The 12993-nt window shown below is 40.0% G+C and overlaps 1 protein-coding gene across 1 annotated transcript in view; it reads left to right on the top strand.

Annotated features, from left to right (window-relative positions):
* The window catches only part of NTNG1 (netrin G1), a 414307-nt gene that overhangs the window by 317555 nt on the left and 83759 nt on the right, over positions 1–12993 (top strand). The window contains exons 4-5 of the mRNA XM_003409379.4: positions 298–470; positions 12956–12982. Of these exons, the coding sequence (XP_003409427.1) occupies positions 298–470; positions 12956–12982 (200 nt within the window). The remainder of the gene's footprint in view (positions 1–297; positions 471–12955; positions 12983–12993) is intronic.

Here is a 12993-nt window from a genome sequence, read left to right as displayed (position 1 = left end):
TTTCTGAGCACGATTTCTGGTTTATGGAACCTCCAGGCCTCCACTGCACCGACTGGTATTAGGACTCCTCAGAGTATGGTGTGAAGTTGGGCCTCATCAGAACACGCCAAGGCACTTGTTAAAAATCCAGACTCTGAGGGCAGGGCCTGGGAATCCATACGTTACGAAGAGCCTCTCTGTAGCACTAACACCCTGCCTGGTGTGAGCATCACGAGCCCAGGGGATAAACCTATAAAGCTCAGTGGTCACTAAGGCCAGCTTGATTCACCATGAACTGTTTGTCTCTTCTCTGCCTAGGTGCAAGTGTAATCTCCATGCTACTGTGTGTGTGTATGACAACAGCAAATTGACATGTGAATGTGAGCACAACACGACAGGCCCAGACTGTGGGAAGTGCAAGAAGAACTATCAGGGCCGGCCTTGGAGTCCGGGCTCCTATCTCCCCATCCCCAAAGGCACTGCAAATACCTGTGAGTAACTTTGCTCAGTAACCATATTTTGTGCACAATGACCTGATAGTTCCTCTCAATTTCACTTGCAATTGTCATTTTACTCCTTTTACTAGTTGTCCCGTTCCTCTTCAAAATGCAGCTAAATCTCCAGTCCCCATTTTGCCACTCATAAACACCTTTTAGCACTCTCTTTCAACATTCTCATTAAACGTGTTGGGAAATCATTGAGACCCAAGAAGCAATTTGTTCTAAGTGGATGAGACAGGAGGTGCTTTTTTCCTCCCCCCAAATTAATTTCCTATTAAAATAACAAAGCCCTTCAAAACTCCCAGCTCGAGCTTAATTTTAGCCATAAGCAACTTCCAGAACTTCTCCGAATGTTTACAGTCCCATTCCCATATCAGGTAACCTGAGAGATGCTTTGTCTAGAAGGTATTTCCCTCTCCCATTTCAGCTAGGGCCTAACTTTGCACCGTGGAATTATCAGCTTTTTCTAAACTCAAGCAATTGAGGCCAGGCCTGCCAGGGATCCTGTCAGTAGAGGCCACCTTTGGATAAAGAACATGACTGTGAGCCTGTGGGGACCACCTTAAGAAAAGGGGTGTTTGTGTACATGTGAGGCATTACCTGTGTTTACAGGAACCCCTTGTGATGCCCCAGTGTCACACACATGTTCGCCCCACCAAAATACCCGCACATCCACAGGCAAGCATGCCCTGACATGTTGAAGGAGGAAGGTGATTACTTCCAGAATAAATTGCCCAACTCTGTGGATGGACAGATTAGCCTACCTGCAAAAGCCTGAGGTTTGCCCTCTTTAAAGAAAGGCCGAGGTTCAGAATGTACCCAGTGAGTAAGAAGTAACAGCAAGCGGCAGCTTAGTGAGCAGCCAGGGGAGGGAGAAGAACTTGAAAAGACACCAGCTCCATGTAAGGCTCAGAATGTTATCAGCCACTTCCAAGCAGCAGCTGTGAGGACCCAAACCTAAAAACTAATATCACAGGAACCAAGACCTTATCAAGTTAAACGTAAGAGTAATGGACTGCGTAACAAGCCATGAAGTGTGGGGGCATGAAATTATGATAAAACTTCTATGAAGCAGGAAAAAAAAAATCTTTCTTTGTAAAGGTATTCCATTTCTTTCTGTTAGAGAAAAAAAAAAATGAAAGGCTAGCTCCTAAAATTAATACCTTAAAGTTCTGTTGAACAGAAATGTTGATTTTTTTGTGATGATTTTATTAAGAGACTCCGTGGGCTTTCCTCGATTGTTGAAGGTCAGAGATTCACGAATTCAGAAGAAATCTCAGGAGGTTATTTGTTACAATACCCTATGGCTGGCTACCTAAGAATCTCTTATCACTGCAGTTGTCAAATTCAGTTTAAAGATTTCCCAATTGAAGATGGCTCAGATTTCTTATTCAGGGTTGGCTGCTTCTTGGGTGAGGCAGGATGGAAGGCAGTTGAATTCGCAAACACTGACTGACACTTTGGCCCATCTTCAGGGAGGGCCGAATTGCCAAGGCCACAGAAGAGGAAGCTGAGGTGGCTGTGGTTGAAGGCATAGGCTTCCATTCCAACGAGACCCTATTCCTTTCTACCAATAACTATATTTCAAAGTCTTTACTTCAAGGCACTTTCAGTGTGAAGGCTTTCTTGTGCCAGCCAAGCTTTCTTGCTGAAATGAGAAATTGTTATAATCTTCCTAGAAATGACATATATTCCCAATGCTTTGCATTTTGTAGATCACCAAATCACTCCTTGGCCAAAGGAATACTATTCCTTTCAATTTTACTTGTAGGTCCATTGCCATCCATTCCTTAGTTTTTACTGACCTACTCTAGACTTTGACTTTTCCACATCTCTTAAAATGTGAAGTTGACAAATGGACACAACGGCCAACGGAGTTCAATTCAGTGTTTTAATCTTCATTATGGCAGAAATTAAATGAAATATTTGAGAAGATTATCTGCAGTGATTTAGTCTTACAATAGAAAAGTCTTCCAATAGGAAAAATCCCTCCAGCTGGATCTCTGACACACCAGACTGTGCTTTAAAACATCCAGGAGTGGAAGTAAGCAATGTAGTGCTTTGGTGCACGGGTTCCAGGATCAAATCCCAGTTCCTACATTCACTGGCTGTGTGACCTTGAAAAGAAAGTGAATGTCTCCATGACTCAGTTTCCCACATGTACATGAGGATAATAATAGTTTTTGCCTCATAGGGATTTTGAAAGGATTGAATAAAGTAATGCTTGTTAAGTATCTAGCGTAACACCTGTCGCAAAGTGTTTAAAAATAATTCTACTTTAAGATTGTTTTTCATAAGGTAGTCTTGTCCATTGTCAGTTTTAATTGTTATAAAAACTATTTCTTAACATCAATACTGAGTGTCTCCTAGTTTCCAATCTTTTTTTTAAGTAGTTAATGAACTATATTGACCCCAGTTTCTTTTCTTCTTCAAGTTAGACGTCGTCAGCTCTGATTTTAATGTCATAAGGTTTTCACATCTCCTACCTAGTTGCCTGCCTTGAAAGTCCTCTAATTTTTAGTGTGCTATTTCAATGATTCTCAAATGATCTCATTTCATATTGGTTTTTTGTTACACACATACACACGTGCACACGCACATTCACACACTCACACTAGGTGCTTGTGGAGTCAGTTATGGAATAGGGACACCTAGGATATACCATATCCTAACACAACACCTATGAAATAAAAAGGAGTGGCTGCAGCCTTTGGTTCCTCAACATCAAGCCCTCAGCAGACTGGAAATGGCACTGGTACTAGATAATTTCTACACTTAGTATAATTTCCAGCAGGCAGAATAATTTTTGAATAGGAAGATCAGTTCCCAACCACAACCACCGCAAGTTTTAACAAGAGAACTAGGAGACCTTCAATAAACCAAGAAATTACAAAATCCCCCTTCGAGGACACCATACCCTTCACTCCAGGCTGCCCTAAACTGGGACCTTCCTAACAGCTCTGAAGGTCCTACATTCCAGAGCATTTCCAAGGCCACTTTTATATGGAGTGTGTAGAGACAGGAGAAAAGAGTAAAGAACCCCAACACTATAAAATGTAGCCACACCATTTCCCTCTGATTTTCACTACAATAAACTTGGCAAAGGCAAAAGTAATATGTTTGGTGATGATATTTTTATTCATTGCACTTGTATTCAAGACCTCTGATGTTTTTTAGGTCTTTTTAAACCATATATGTGTGTATCAAAAATCTGATTTTCTACAAAGCTTAGTTTTACCTGTAAGATATCTTTCTTCTTCTTTCTATTGATCTTCATTCTATTTTCGATAGAGGTCTATTTTGAGTGTCCTTTGAAAGAAATTCAAATAAATAGCAACTCTCTCCAACTTCATGCTACATCAGGATTCTCTTGATTCCTATTGTACAGCTCTTGAATAAAAATATTAAGTGACACCTGCCTAAACTCTGATCTCTTTGGAGCAATAATGTATGATATATTTCTACAGATAGATGCTCAAAACTTCATAATCACTCTTTAGGAGCCATAAGTCCAGAAAAGAAAATATAACATCATCTACACCTCTGTTTTCCAAAGTGCATTCTACAACCATTGAAAGAATACCATGGTCAAATAAATTTGGAAAATTCTGTATACTCTACCAACCCTTATATAGTCACATCACCTTATTAAAAACATTTGAGAAACCCTATAGTAAAGTAACTTATTTTACCCAGTATTTCCCAAGCTTAGCTCTCCCCCCCCCCCCCCGCCCCCGCCATGGAACACTTAATAGCTTTCTATAAAACATTCTTTTTGGGGCATGCTGGTCTAAACAATTTCTTCCAACCTAAGTGATGGAAATGTCATGGAGACAGAGAGCCCAGCTAATTCAGCTGTGTTCAATCTTTTACTTTCCTCTCTCCTACATGGCCCAATTTTCTTCAAAGAAAAGGGATTAAATTGGTCTGACACTGATATCATTTGTTTGTTCAGAAATTGAACTTGAATTGTTACACCACATCTAGGACTCCTCTGAATGATGGGAAGTAATTTGATGATTGCTCTATTATTTTCTTCTCTCTGACGTTCAATTTGCATTGACCAATTTATTTCTTCTCAGATGTGTGCATGTGTGACTATACCAGGCAATTTAAGTGCTTTACATACATTAATCCATTCTAAAATCATAATAATCTTATAAGGTAGATAATATTATTATTTTCATTTTACGAATGTGAAATCTGATGATTCCAGAGGTAAAGTAACTTGCTTAAGGTTCACACAGCTGGCAAGGCTGATAGAGAGGACTTGAACCTAAGTGTGGAATCCAAGGACTCCACATTGCATGGTATTGCTTTTCAGCTTAGACTTCAGGATAATATTTATTTTCAGTGACTTCCTCTGTCCCCTGTCTGAATCAACTCAACGACAACGAGTTTTGTTTTGTTTTTGGTTCCTCTGTCCTCTGTTGGGGTTTGGGCTCCATTTTGACACCTGTTTGACTAAGTCAGTCTTCTCTAAAGCCGTTCTTTCCTAATTCTTTTCCTAGATCTCTTCTATGTCACTACCTTCAAAGACTCCCCTTTTATTCCTCCTTTAAAATTTTTATGTTCCCCATGCCTGCCTCTTCTCATTCTCTCGTCTTTTCCTGGGCATTCCCATCTGTTTCTGTGGGTTTAGCTCTTAGTAGCACTATTTTAATCATTATCAGCAATTCTAGCCTTAATCGTTCTAATATCCAGACCAATTTTTCCAGGTGTCTGCAAAAATCTCAAAGTCAACATGCTACCTACTGAATTCATTACTTTTCCCCAAAATCATCCATGTCTTCACTCTCTATTGAAATTCTGCTGCTTTTTCAAGACTGTGCCTCCATGCCAACTCCTAAGTGAAGCCTTCCTAGACTTTCACGTGCAAAATCCATTGCTCCTCTCCCTCCCTAGATTCATGTGTTTATAAGTGTAGACTTATAATTGGTTACAATAATGATATGAAAATAATAAGGGCTACTATATATTGAGCTTTCCATAAGCTTTTATACTCTCTGAAGCCCTTTGTGTGCTTTATTGCAATAAATCTTCACAACCCCCCATTGGGTGGGTGCTATTGTCATCCCCATTCTGCAGATAAGGAAACACAGGCACAAAAGCATGAAGTAAGTTGCCCTAACGTCCCACAGTTAATACATGGCAGAGATTTAAACTCAGGTCTATCTGACTACAGGAGCTGAAATGTGAGCAATTTAAGAGCAGAAACCACATTTTATCCTTTTTTTTTTTTTATAAGTGTTTGTGGAATTAAGTATTTGTTAAATGACAAAGTAAGCCTAATAACTCTATAATGAGCAGATAGATATGTTGGCCTCCCAACTATCTTCCTGTGTTTCCTGGAACATGTTGCCTTCACAGCTCAACAGTGTTAACACAAGAGCCTGCAGGGAGAGACCAGCTGAGATCTCTGAAGAAATCCAAATAGGAAAAATCTCATTGGTGCCCACGACCTGGCCAGTCATCTAGTAATGGCACGTTGATGGCAGGTTTTCACAGGCTTCCCCAAGTGACTTTCACTGCCTGGGTGACCTGACCATTGCCAGATTTTGACCAAAGCCCTTCAGATGCACAACCCTGATTCTGTCATCACAGTACGAGTGCACCATCCTCTCAGGGTCTTATTTACATGAACCAAGGTCATAGGCCCAGTATATGAAACCCGAATACCAAATTCTTCATGTGTAGCTGCCAGTCCACAGTCCCTCATCCAAAAGCCTGGAGGCCACATGCGATCTGGAATTCAGAAGTTTTAGAAAAGGTAACACGATGCACATATATTACAATAATAGCCCAGCAAAATATTAGGCCACATTACTTCATTAAACATTTTAATATTTCTGTGCAAAGATGTGATTATCATCACTACATGAGGTAACGGAACACTATAAATAATAACCCCGTGTCATTCTGTTCAGGTTTTGCCACCAAATTAGTTCAGATCGTATTAGGTTGTGCTGCAGGTATGTTTTGAAAAAAAACAAAAAAAAATCCTATTTTCAGAGTTTTTGCTTTGTTTTTTTTTAACTTTACCATTGGGGATAAGAGATTGGGGGCTACAATAAACTGAGAAACAGTATAGCGTGGTGGTTACAGGCCCAAGTTCTAGAACCTGAACTCCTGGGTTCAAATCTCGTATCCTTCTCAGCTGACTGAGATACGATCTTGGGCAAGTTACTTGATCTCTTTGTTCTTGAGTTTCCCCTGTTTGTAAAATAAGTCTGAGGCTAAGAGGATTGCCCTCATAGTGTTGTCATAAACATTAAATGAATCAATGCATGTAAGACACTCAGAACAGTGCCAGGCATGTAGTAAGCACACAGTGAAGTTGTTCACGTACAACCACCAGCCTACAGTCCCTCATCCAAAACCCTGGGGCCACATGTGAGTTGGCATGTAGTAGGTACACCGTGAAGTGAGCTGCTATCATCATAATTTCACTGAGAATATGGCATGTGGACCATGATACTCATCACAGCCTAACCAGCCAATTCTCTCCGTAGAAACAGCAGCTATGTGGGGGAGATAAATTGTGCCCAAACACTGGGTCATTCATCTACAGTATGAACTGACTGTCGCTGTGTTTAGAATATTCAAGTCCTTATGACCAGTGTATTCTCTTCCTTGTAATTAAGTCTACTAGCAGACCCAGATAATAATCAGAAGGTTGCTTGGCGAACATGAGGTCAGGACATTTAAATGACTTAAATGTTAATAACATGAAGCTGAAACACGCTGACGCATCCATCCTACAACAGGGTTGGCTGTTCTAAGGCCCCCAGAACACTGCACGTCTGAGAGTTTATAGGCTACCGCTCCTTCTTACTGAGACAGTATGAGGATGGCACTGCCGCCATAGGCCTTGGGATGCACCTTTTTTCGGCTTCCACCTTTTGATTAGCTCTTTCTTCCATTCTTCAGATATGTTAATACACTAAGTCAGGTTAATGTCACCTCTGTCAAGTCTGTCACATCCCTTCAGGTCCCAGAACCTTTCTATTGCTGTAAGATGACTTTCAGTCTATCTGTTGGATCATATCTAGGATGATTTCACAGTATAATTTTGTGAAGGCAATCTTATTTCCCTTACTTTCAAGTTCTTGGGAGACAACTCTCTGTATCTCCTATCAACAAAAAGTGAATCAGGAACCAGGGCTGGAAGGAAGTTGGAAGTATTTCCTCCTGAATACAAATGAGGCTGAGAAATGTTTGCCTTAAGGAGCCCTGGTGACACAATGGCTAAGCACTGGGCTGCTAACCAAACGGTTGGTGGTTCAAACCCACCAGCAGGGGAAAAGACCTGGCGATCTGCTCCTGTAAAGATTACAGCCTAGGAAACCCTGAGGGGTAGTTCTACTCTGTCATACAGGGTTGATATGAGTCGGAAATGACTCCACAGCACCTAGCAGCAGCAACAACAACAACGTTTGCCTTACTCACATCTTAGCTCTTCTTCAACTGGCCTTTTTGGAGTCAGAGCTCCCAATGGCCGTAGTGTGCCTGTAAGAACACATCTAGTCTCCTACTTGATGGGCCTTTTTCAAGCTATCTATCACATCGGGGTCATTTTCCGTCTCAGTTTGAAGCATGCCAAATTCTTATCCCTTCTGCTTCCCTCTTGATAGAAAGCTGCTGAACTTTCCATTGATTCTTGAAAGGACTTATAGCTTTTAGCTGTGCATTAATCTGTTTCTGAATATCAGGATGTTTATTTTTGAGATCTCCGTCCTGTTGACTTTCTTAAGCTTGGCCATATGCCCTGTAGCCATTTACTTAGTGGGAAAGTCAGTAAAACTGAAAAGAAAAAAAAAAAATAGCACCTTATATGATTCTACTAGGTTTTCATCCCCCTAACTGTAGCAGAATTCCTTGAAAATGAATGTTAAAATAAATGTGGTTAAGGTAGGGGGAATTGAGTTGAAAAGAGAATAACTACAAGTACCCACAAGCCAAACTCCTTCTCCGTCTTTCGGCACATGGTGGATGAATGATCCCTTTGGTGTACTCAGCATGTATGTGTATCTCTGACTGAACTGACATTTCTATTCTAGAAGAAGGGTTCTGATTAAAATCATACGCCATGTATTGCAGAATCTCCTGTTAAAGCTCACGCATACCTGTGCTTCGTTTCCTCGGTGCAAGTTTAGCAATGTCTCAGTAGACAAGGAATCAGGGATGACATGCTCCAATGCAGAATTAAGGGGTCGACTTGGACGAGCACTTACTGCTCTTTGTGCCTTCAGTTTCCTCCTCTGTAAACAAAAAGGGCTAAATAAGGTACTTTCTTAAGCCCTTTTCAGCCCTCAATTTTTTACCAGCCTTCCCAAATTAGCTAATCTGGTATCTTCCTTCATTGCTTCCTTTCTATCCACCTATGATTCTCTTTATCTTTACCAGATATTTTTGACATTGTTTCAGAGGTGTCCCCCACTGGACTCCTCAGTTAAAAAAATCACTTCCATGTCTGATTTTCTATTTTAGTTTTGCATTCTTTTCCTTAAAGAGAACTCCCAGATTTCTATACACTTTAGGCCCACAAAACTTAATTTGCCTCTGGGTGGCTTAGTAAGATGACAAATACAAATAAGAACCCAAAGAGAAATTAAAAAGAAAGAGCTGACAAAAGGAGTAACAAAGAAAATAGACCCTACATTGCATGTTGAACAGAGTTGCCCCAGTTGAGCATCAGGTTTAGCTCCAAGCTTCCTGGAAGGCAAAGGATGAGAGGGCATTCTGTACGTTGCTATCAGAGTGCAGAAAATGTATCAGAATCTTAGAAAGAACAAAAATATTCATAATACTAAACTCTGAGAAATGTCTCATGGAACATTATGTAGGGGACAAGGTCATGCTATGATCAAAAGTGGTAGTTGCACTATGATGAAAACCTTCCTGAAAACAAGCAATACATTGCTGCTCAAATATATACCTACCAGTTGCCGTCAGGAAATTCTGGTGGCAGAGTGGTTAAGAGCTACAGCTGCTAACCAAAAGATCAGCAGTTTGAATCCACCAGGTGCTCCTTGGAAACCCTATGGGGCAGTTCTCCTCTGTCCTATAGGGTCACTGTGAGTCAGAATTGACTCAACGGCAACAGGTAGTTACCATTCCAACTCATGGCAACCCTATGTGTGTCAGAGGAGAACTATACCCCACATGGTTTTCAATGGCTGATATTTTAGAAGTAGATTGCCAGGACTTTCTTCCAAGTTATCTCTGGGTGGACTCAAACCTCCAACCTTTAGGTTAGCAGCCAAGAGTATATTAACTGTTTGCACTACCCAGGACTACTACTCTATATATCAGTTGTTGTCCTGGGAAACTACTTGTCCTCTCAGAGCACTTAGACAAATGCAGAAATGATTCATCAATAAACAAGTTGATCAATAGATCATGGAAGTCTGTACAAAGAGCTGTGTGATCACAAGAGAGATAATGGCTAACTTCACATCAGGAAGATGCAGAAGGTAGGGAAGAATTAACTTCAGAGCTTGGTTAAACCCAAAACCAAACCCACTGCTGTTGAGTCAATCCTGACTCATAGCGACCCTATAGGACAGAGTAGAACTGCTCCATAGAGCTTCCAAGGAGGGCCTGGCGAATTTGAACTGCCGACCTCTTGGTTAGCAGCTGTAGCACTTAACCACTACGCCACCAGGGTTTCCCAGAGTTTGGTTATAAAGATAAAAACAGTATTTATGTAATCATCATTACTTCACAAGGAATGTTAAAAAAAACTATCCACAGGTGCCTAGACAGTTTTCCTGACCACAACGTGACATTCATTCTGGTGGCTTATGGGCACAGTTACTGCTGAAAGATGGAATAGAATTTACTGATTCATTCCTTACTGACCCCAGAAAAACCCACCTTTGGTGAAATGAGTTGTTACAATTTGTTTCTGGGCCTTCCTGTCTTATTTCCTTGAGTGTTCAAAGGATTTCTCATGACTTACTCATATCCTTTTGATGGATGCAATGAGTTACTAAATTGTTTAGTTGTCTGTAGAGAACCAAAAGCATAGTGTTTGAACATCACAATAAGAAACACTGGGGGGAAAAAATCACATTTGAAAATATATTGATGGACATTCATTGGTGTTCAGATATTTTCATCTTCAAAGTTTTTTATTCAAATAAGAAGTTTAAAAAATTTTCTGAGCAATTCCCATTTCATAGCAATGGAATAGAAAGCAACTTACCTAGAAGCACCTGAAAAAAAAAAATATATATGGAAGAGCCTGAATTTTAATAGAAAACATCTTTATGAGGAAAATAAGCTTTCACAAGCCTTGCTGGATGAGGTTTGTAGAGCTGGATTGAACATTTCTTCCCTGCACTGGCATCCCCAAAAGAAGGGAAGCATTTCTGCATCTTCCTAGTATATTCAACTGCAGCAAGCAGGGCATCGAATGGTGTTGAGGGTTTGCTGCCTGTTGTGCCAAACACCCTGAGAACTTTTCTTTGCATTACGCATGGCCTCCTAACTCCATGACCAGTTTGAAAACACATGAAAAGTCTCTGCCATCCGAACTTCCATTCCCTTTGACGGATTGCAAAAGGCTAACAGTACCTTGCAATGGAGCAGGATTTTCAATCATGGGGAAATTTGGAACTTCTGCAATTGGTACTAAAATTATGATGCTACAATCGTACCTTACTCAACAGAAGATTTGCAAAGGGGGAAAAAAAAAGATTCAGTACGAAGTCATTGTCATGCTGCAGCAAAGATAGTCTACCAAGGTGTCAGGTCAAGAAATCAGCAGTCTTTTTTCAGAAATCGTATTCTGCTCAATTTTCAATTCTCAGGATAGAGTTTAAACATATAAATGGAAAATTTACATTTCCAGTTTGAGTTCATCAGTGATCAGGAATTAAACAGAAGCACTATGAACTCTGTATGGAGAATCAAGAGATGTTGCAAGTATCTAATAACTGAAAATAAGATTTCATTCCTTCCAGATTTTTTTTTTTCTTTAAAATCATAGTAAGCTTTAATTCCTCCTTCTTTCTTTCCCACTAAGAAATAGGAAAACAGCTCTTGGGTTCAAAGAACAGAAAACTAGAAATTGTTGAGCAAATTAGAAAGATTGGTAAAAATAAGCAGAGGGCAGTTGTTCAAAGAGAAACACTAAAATAAAAGCTTAATGATTCTTACAGTTCCCACCTGTTAGTACACCCCAGCGACATGGAGAACAAGTCTGCACAACTCATTAACAGCTATCATTTATTGAAAGTGTACCGTGTGTCAGACATTTTTATAGATCATCTCGTTCAATCCTCACAGTAACCCTATGTGGTAGATATTATTAGTACTTGTTCAGATGAGGAAACGAGTGTAGAGAAGCTAAGTAACTTGTCTGAAATCACCCAGTTAATCAATAGCAAGGTGGCAGACTGTCAGGTCCATCTGAGTCCCAACTTTTGCTCTCACCCACACCACTACCCAAATTCAGTGAAGAGGATATATGTCCCTGACTTTGAATTTGCGGTATCTGTCCTGGTGTTGCTTGACAAACCAGCTGTGATAATAATACTAACCATAGCGAAGGTGGATATAACACCATTTACATGTCAAGCAGTGCTATAAGTGCTGTACATGTATCGATTTATGTAATCCTTGCAACAACCCTAAGAAACTGAGCCACTGAGAGACAGAGCAACTTACTCCAAGGTCACACAGTCAGTAAGTGTCACACAAGCACGGCCAAGCTTCAAACACAGACAACTTGGCTCCCCAGACCCTCCTCTTGGACCCTGCACTGTACCGCCTGGCTAGGAGTTTTAATCTAGATACGGACTAAATTCATGTCGACGTTTATGCCAAGTCCAGTAGTCGCATTCTGAAATGGTTCTACTACCTTATCACAACTTGTGAATTTAAGTGAAAGCTGAAAAATTGATGAAGTCCATGATCAATATGAAAAACCTAATATATTCTGGAATTATTTTGCTCAAGTAGGTTTCTATTAAAGAGTTTATTTCACATACTTGACAAGTAAAGGAGGAATAAAAATGATGGTTATATGAAATTAATCAAATAAAGTACCAGATGATTTTCAACAGCTAACACATGTATCTCCTAACCCATTAAAAAAATAATCTGTTGCTTCTGTGGATATATTTGCACAAGGTCACACAGTGTGTATTTTATATCCTGTGCCCAGAACACAAGCCTAGCTCAGTAAGTAACTGTTTCGAACTACATACAAGTGTTCATTGACCTATAGGCAAGCACGAAATAGTTGGTCACACAGCTGTTTTGGACCAGCTGTTGAATTTGAGCATGAGCTTCTGATGAACCTACAAGGTCTAGAATGAATTTTTTTTTTTTCCTGTGCCAATTTTCTGGTGGTCTGAATATTATAAAAAGTTAAATTTCCATGATTGTTAGAATAAGTTAAATATTTCTAGTCATGTGCTAATAAACAGCTAACAGCTTTTCTTTATTGTTTTTTTTCTCTCCAGGTATCCCCAGTATTTCCAGTATTGGTAGTAAGTAAAAA

Source organism: Loxodonta africana, chromosome 3 (genome assembly GCF_030014295.1).
Source record: "Loxodonta africana isolate mLoxAfr1 chromosome 3, mLoxAfr1.hap2, whole genome shotgun sequence".
Taxonomy (NCBI): domain Eukaryota; kingdom Metazoa; phylum Chordata; class Mammalia; order Proboscidea; family Elephantidae; genus Loxodonta; species Loxodonta africana.
The sequence above is the reverse complement of the archived record's forward strand: the minus strand, read 5'-3'. Positions and strand labels throughout refer to the sequence as shown.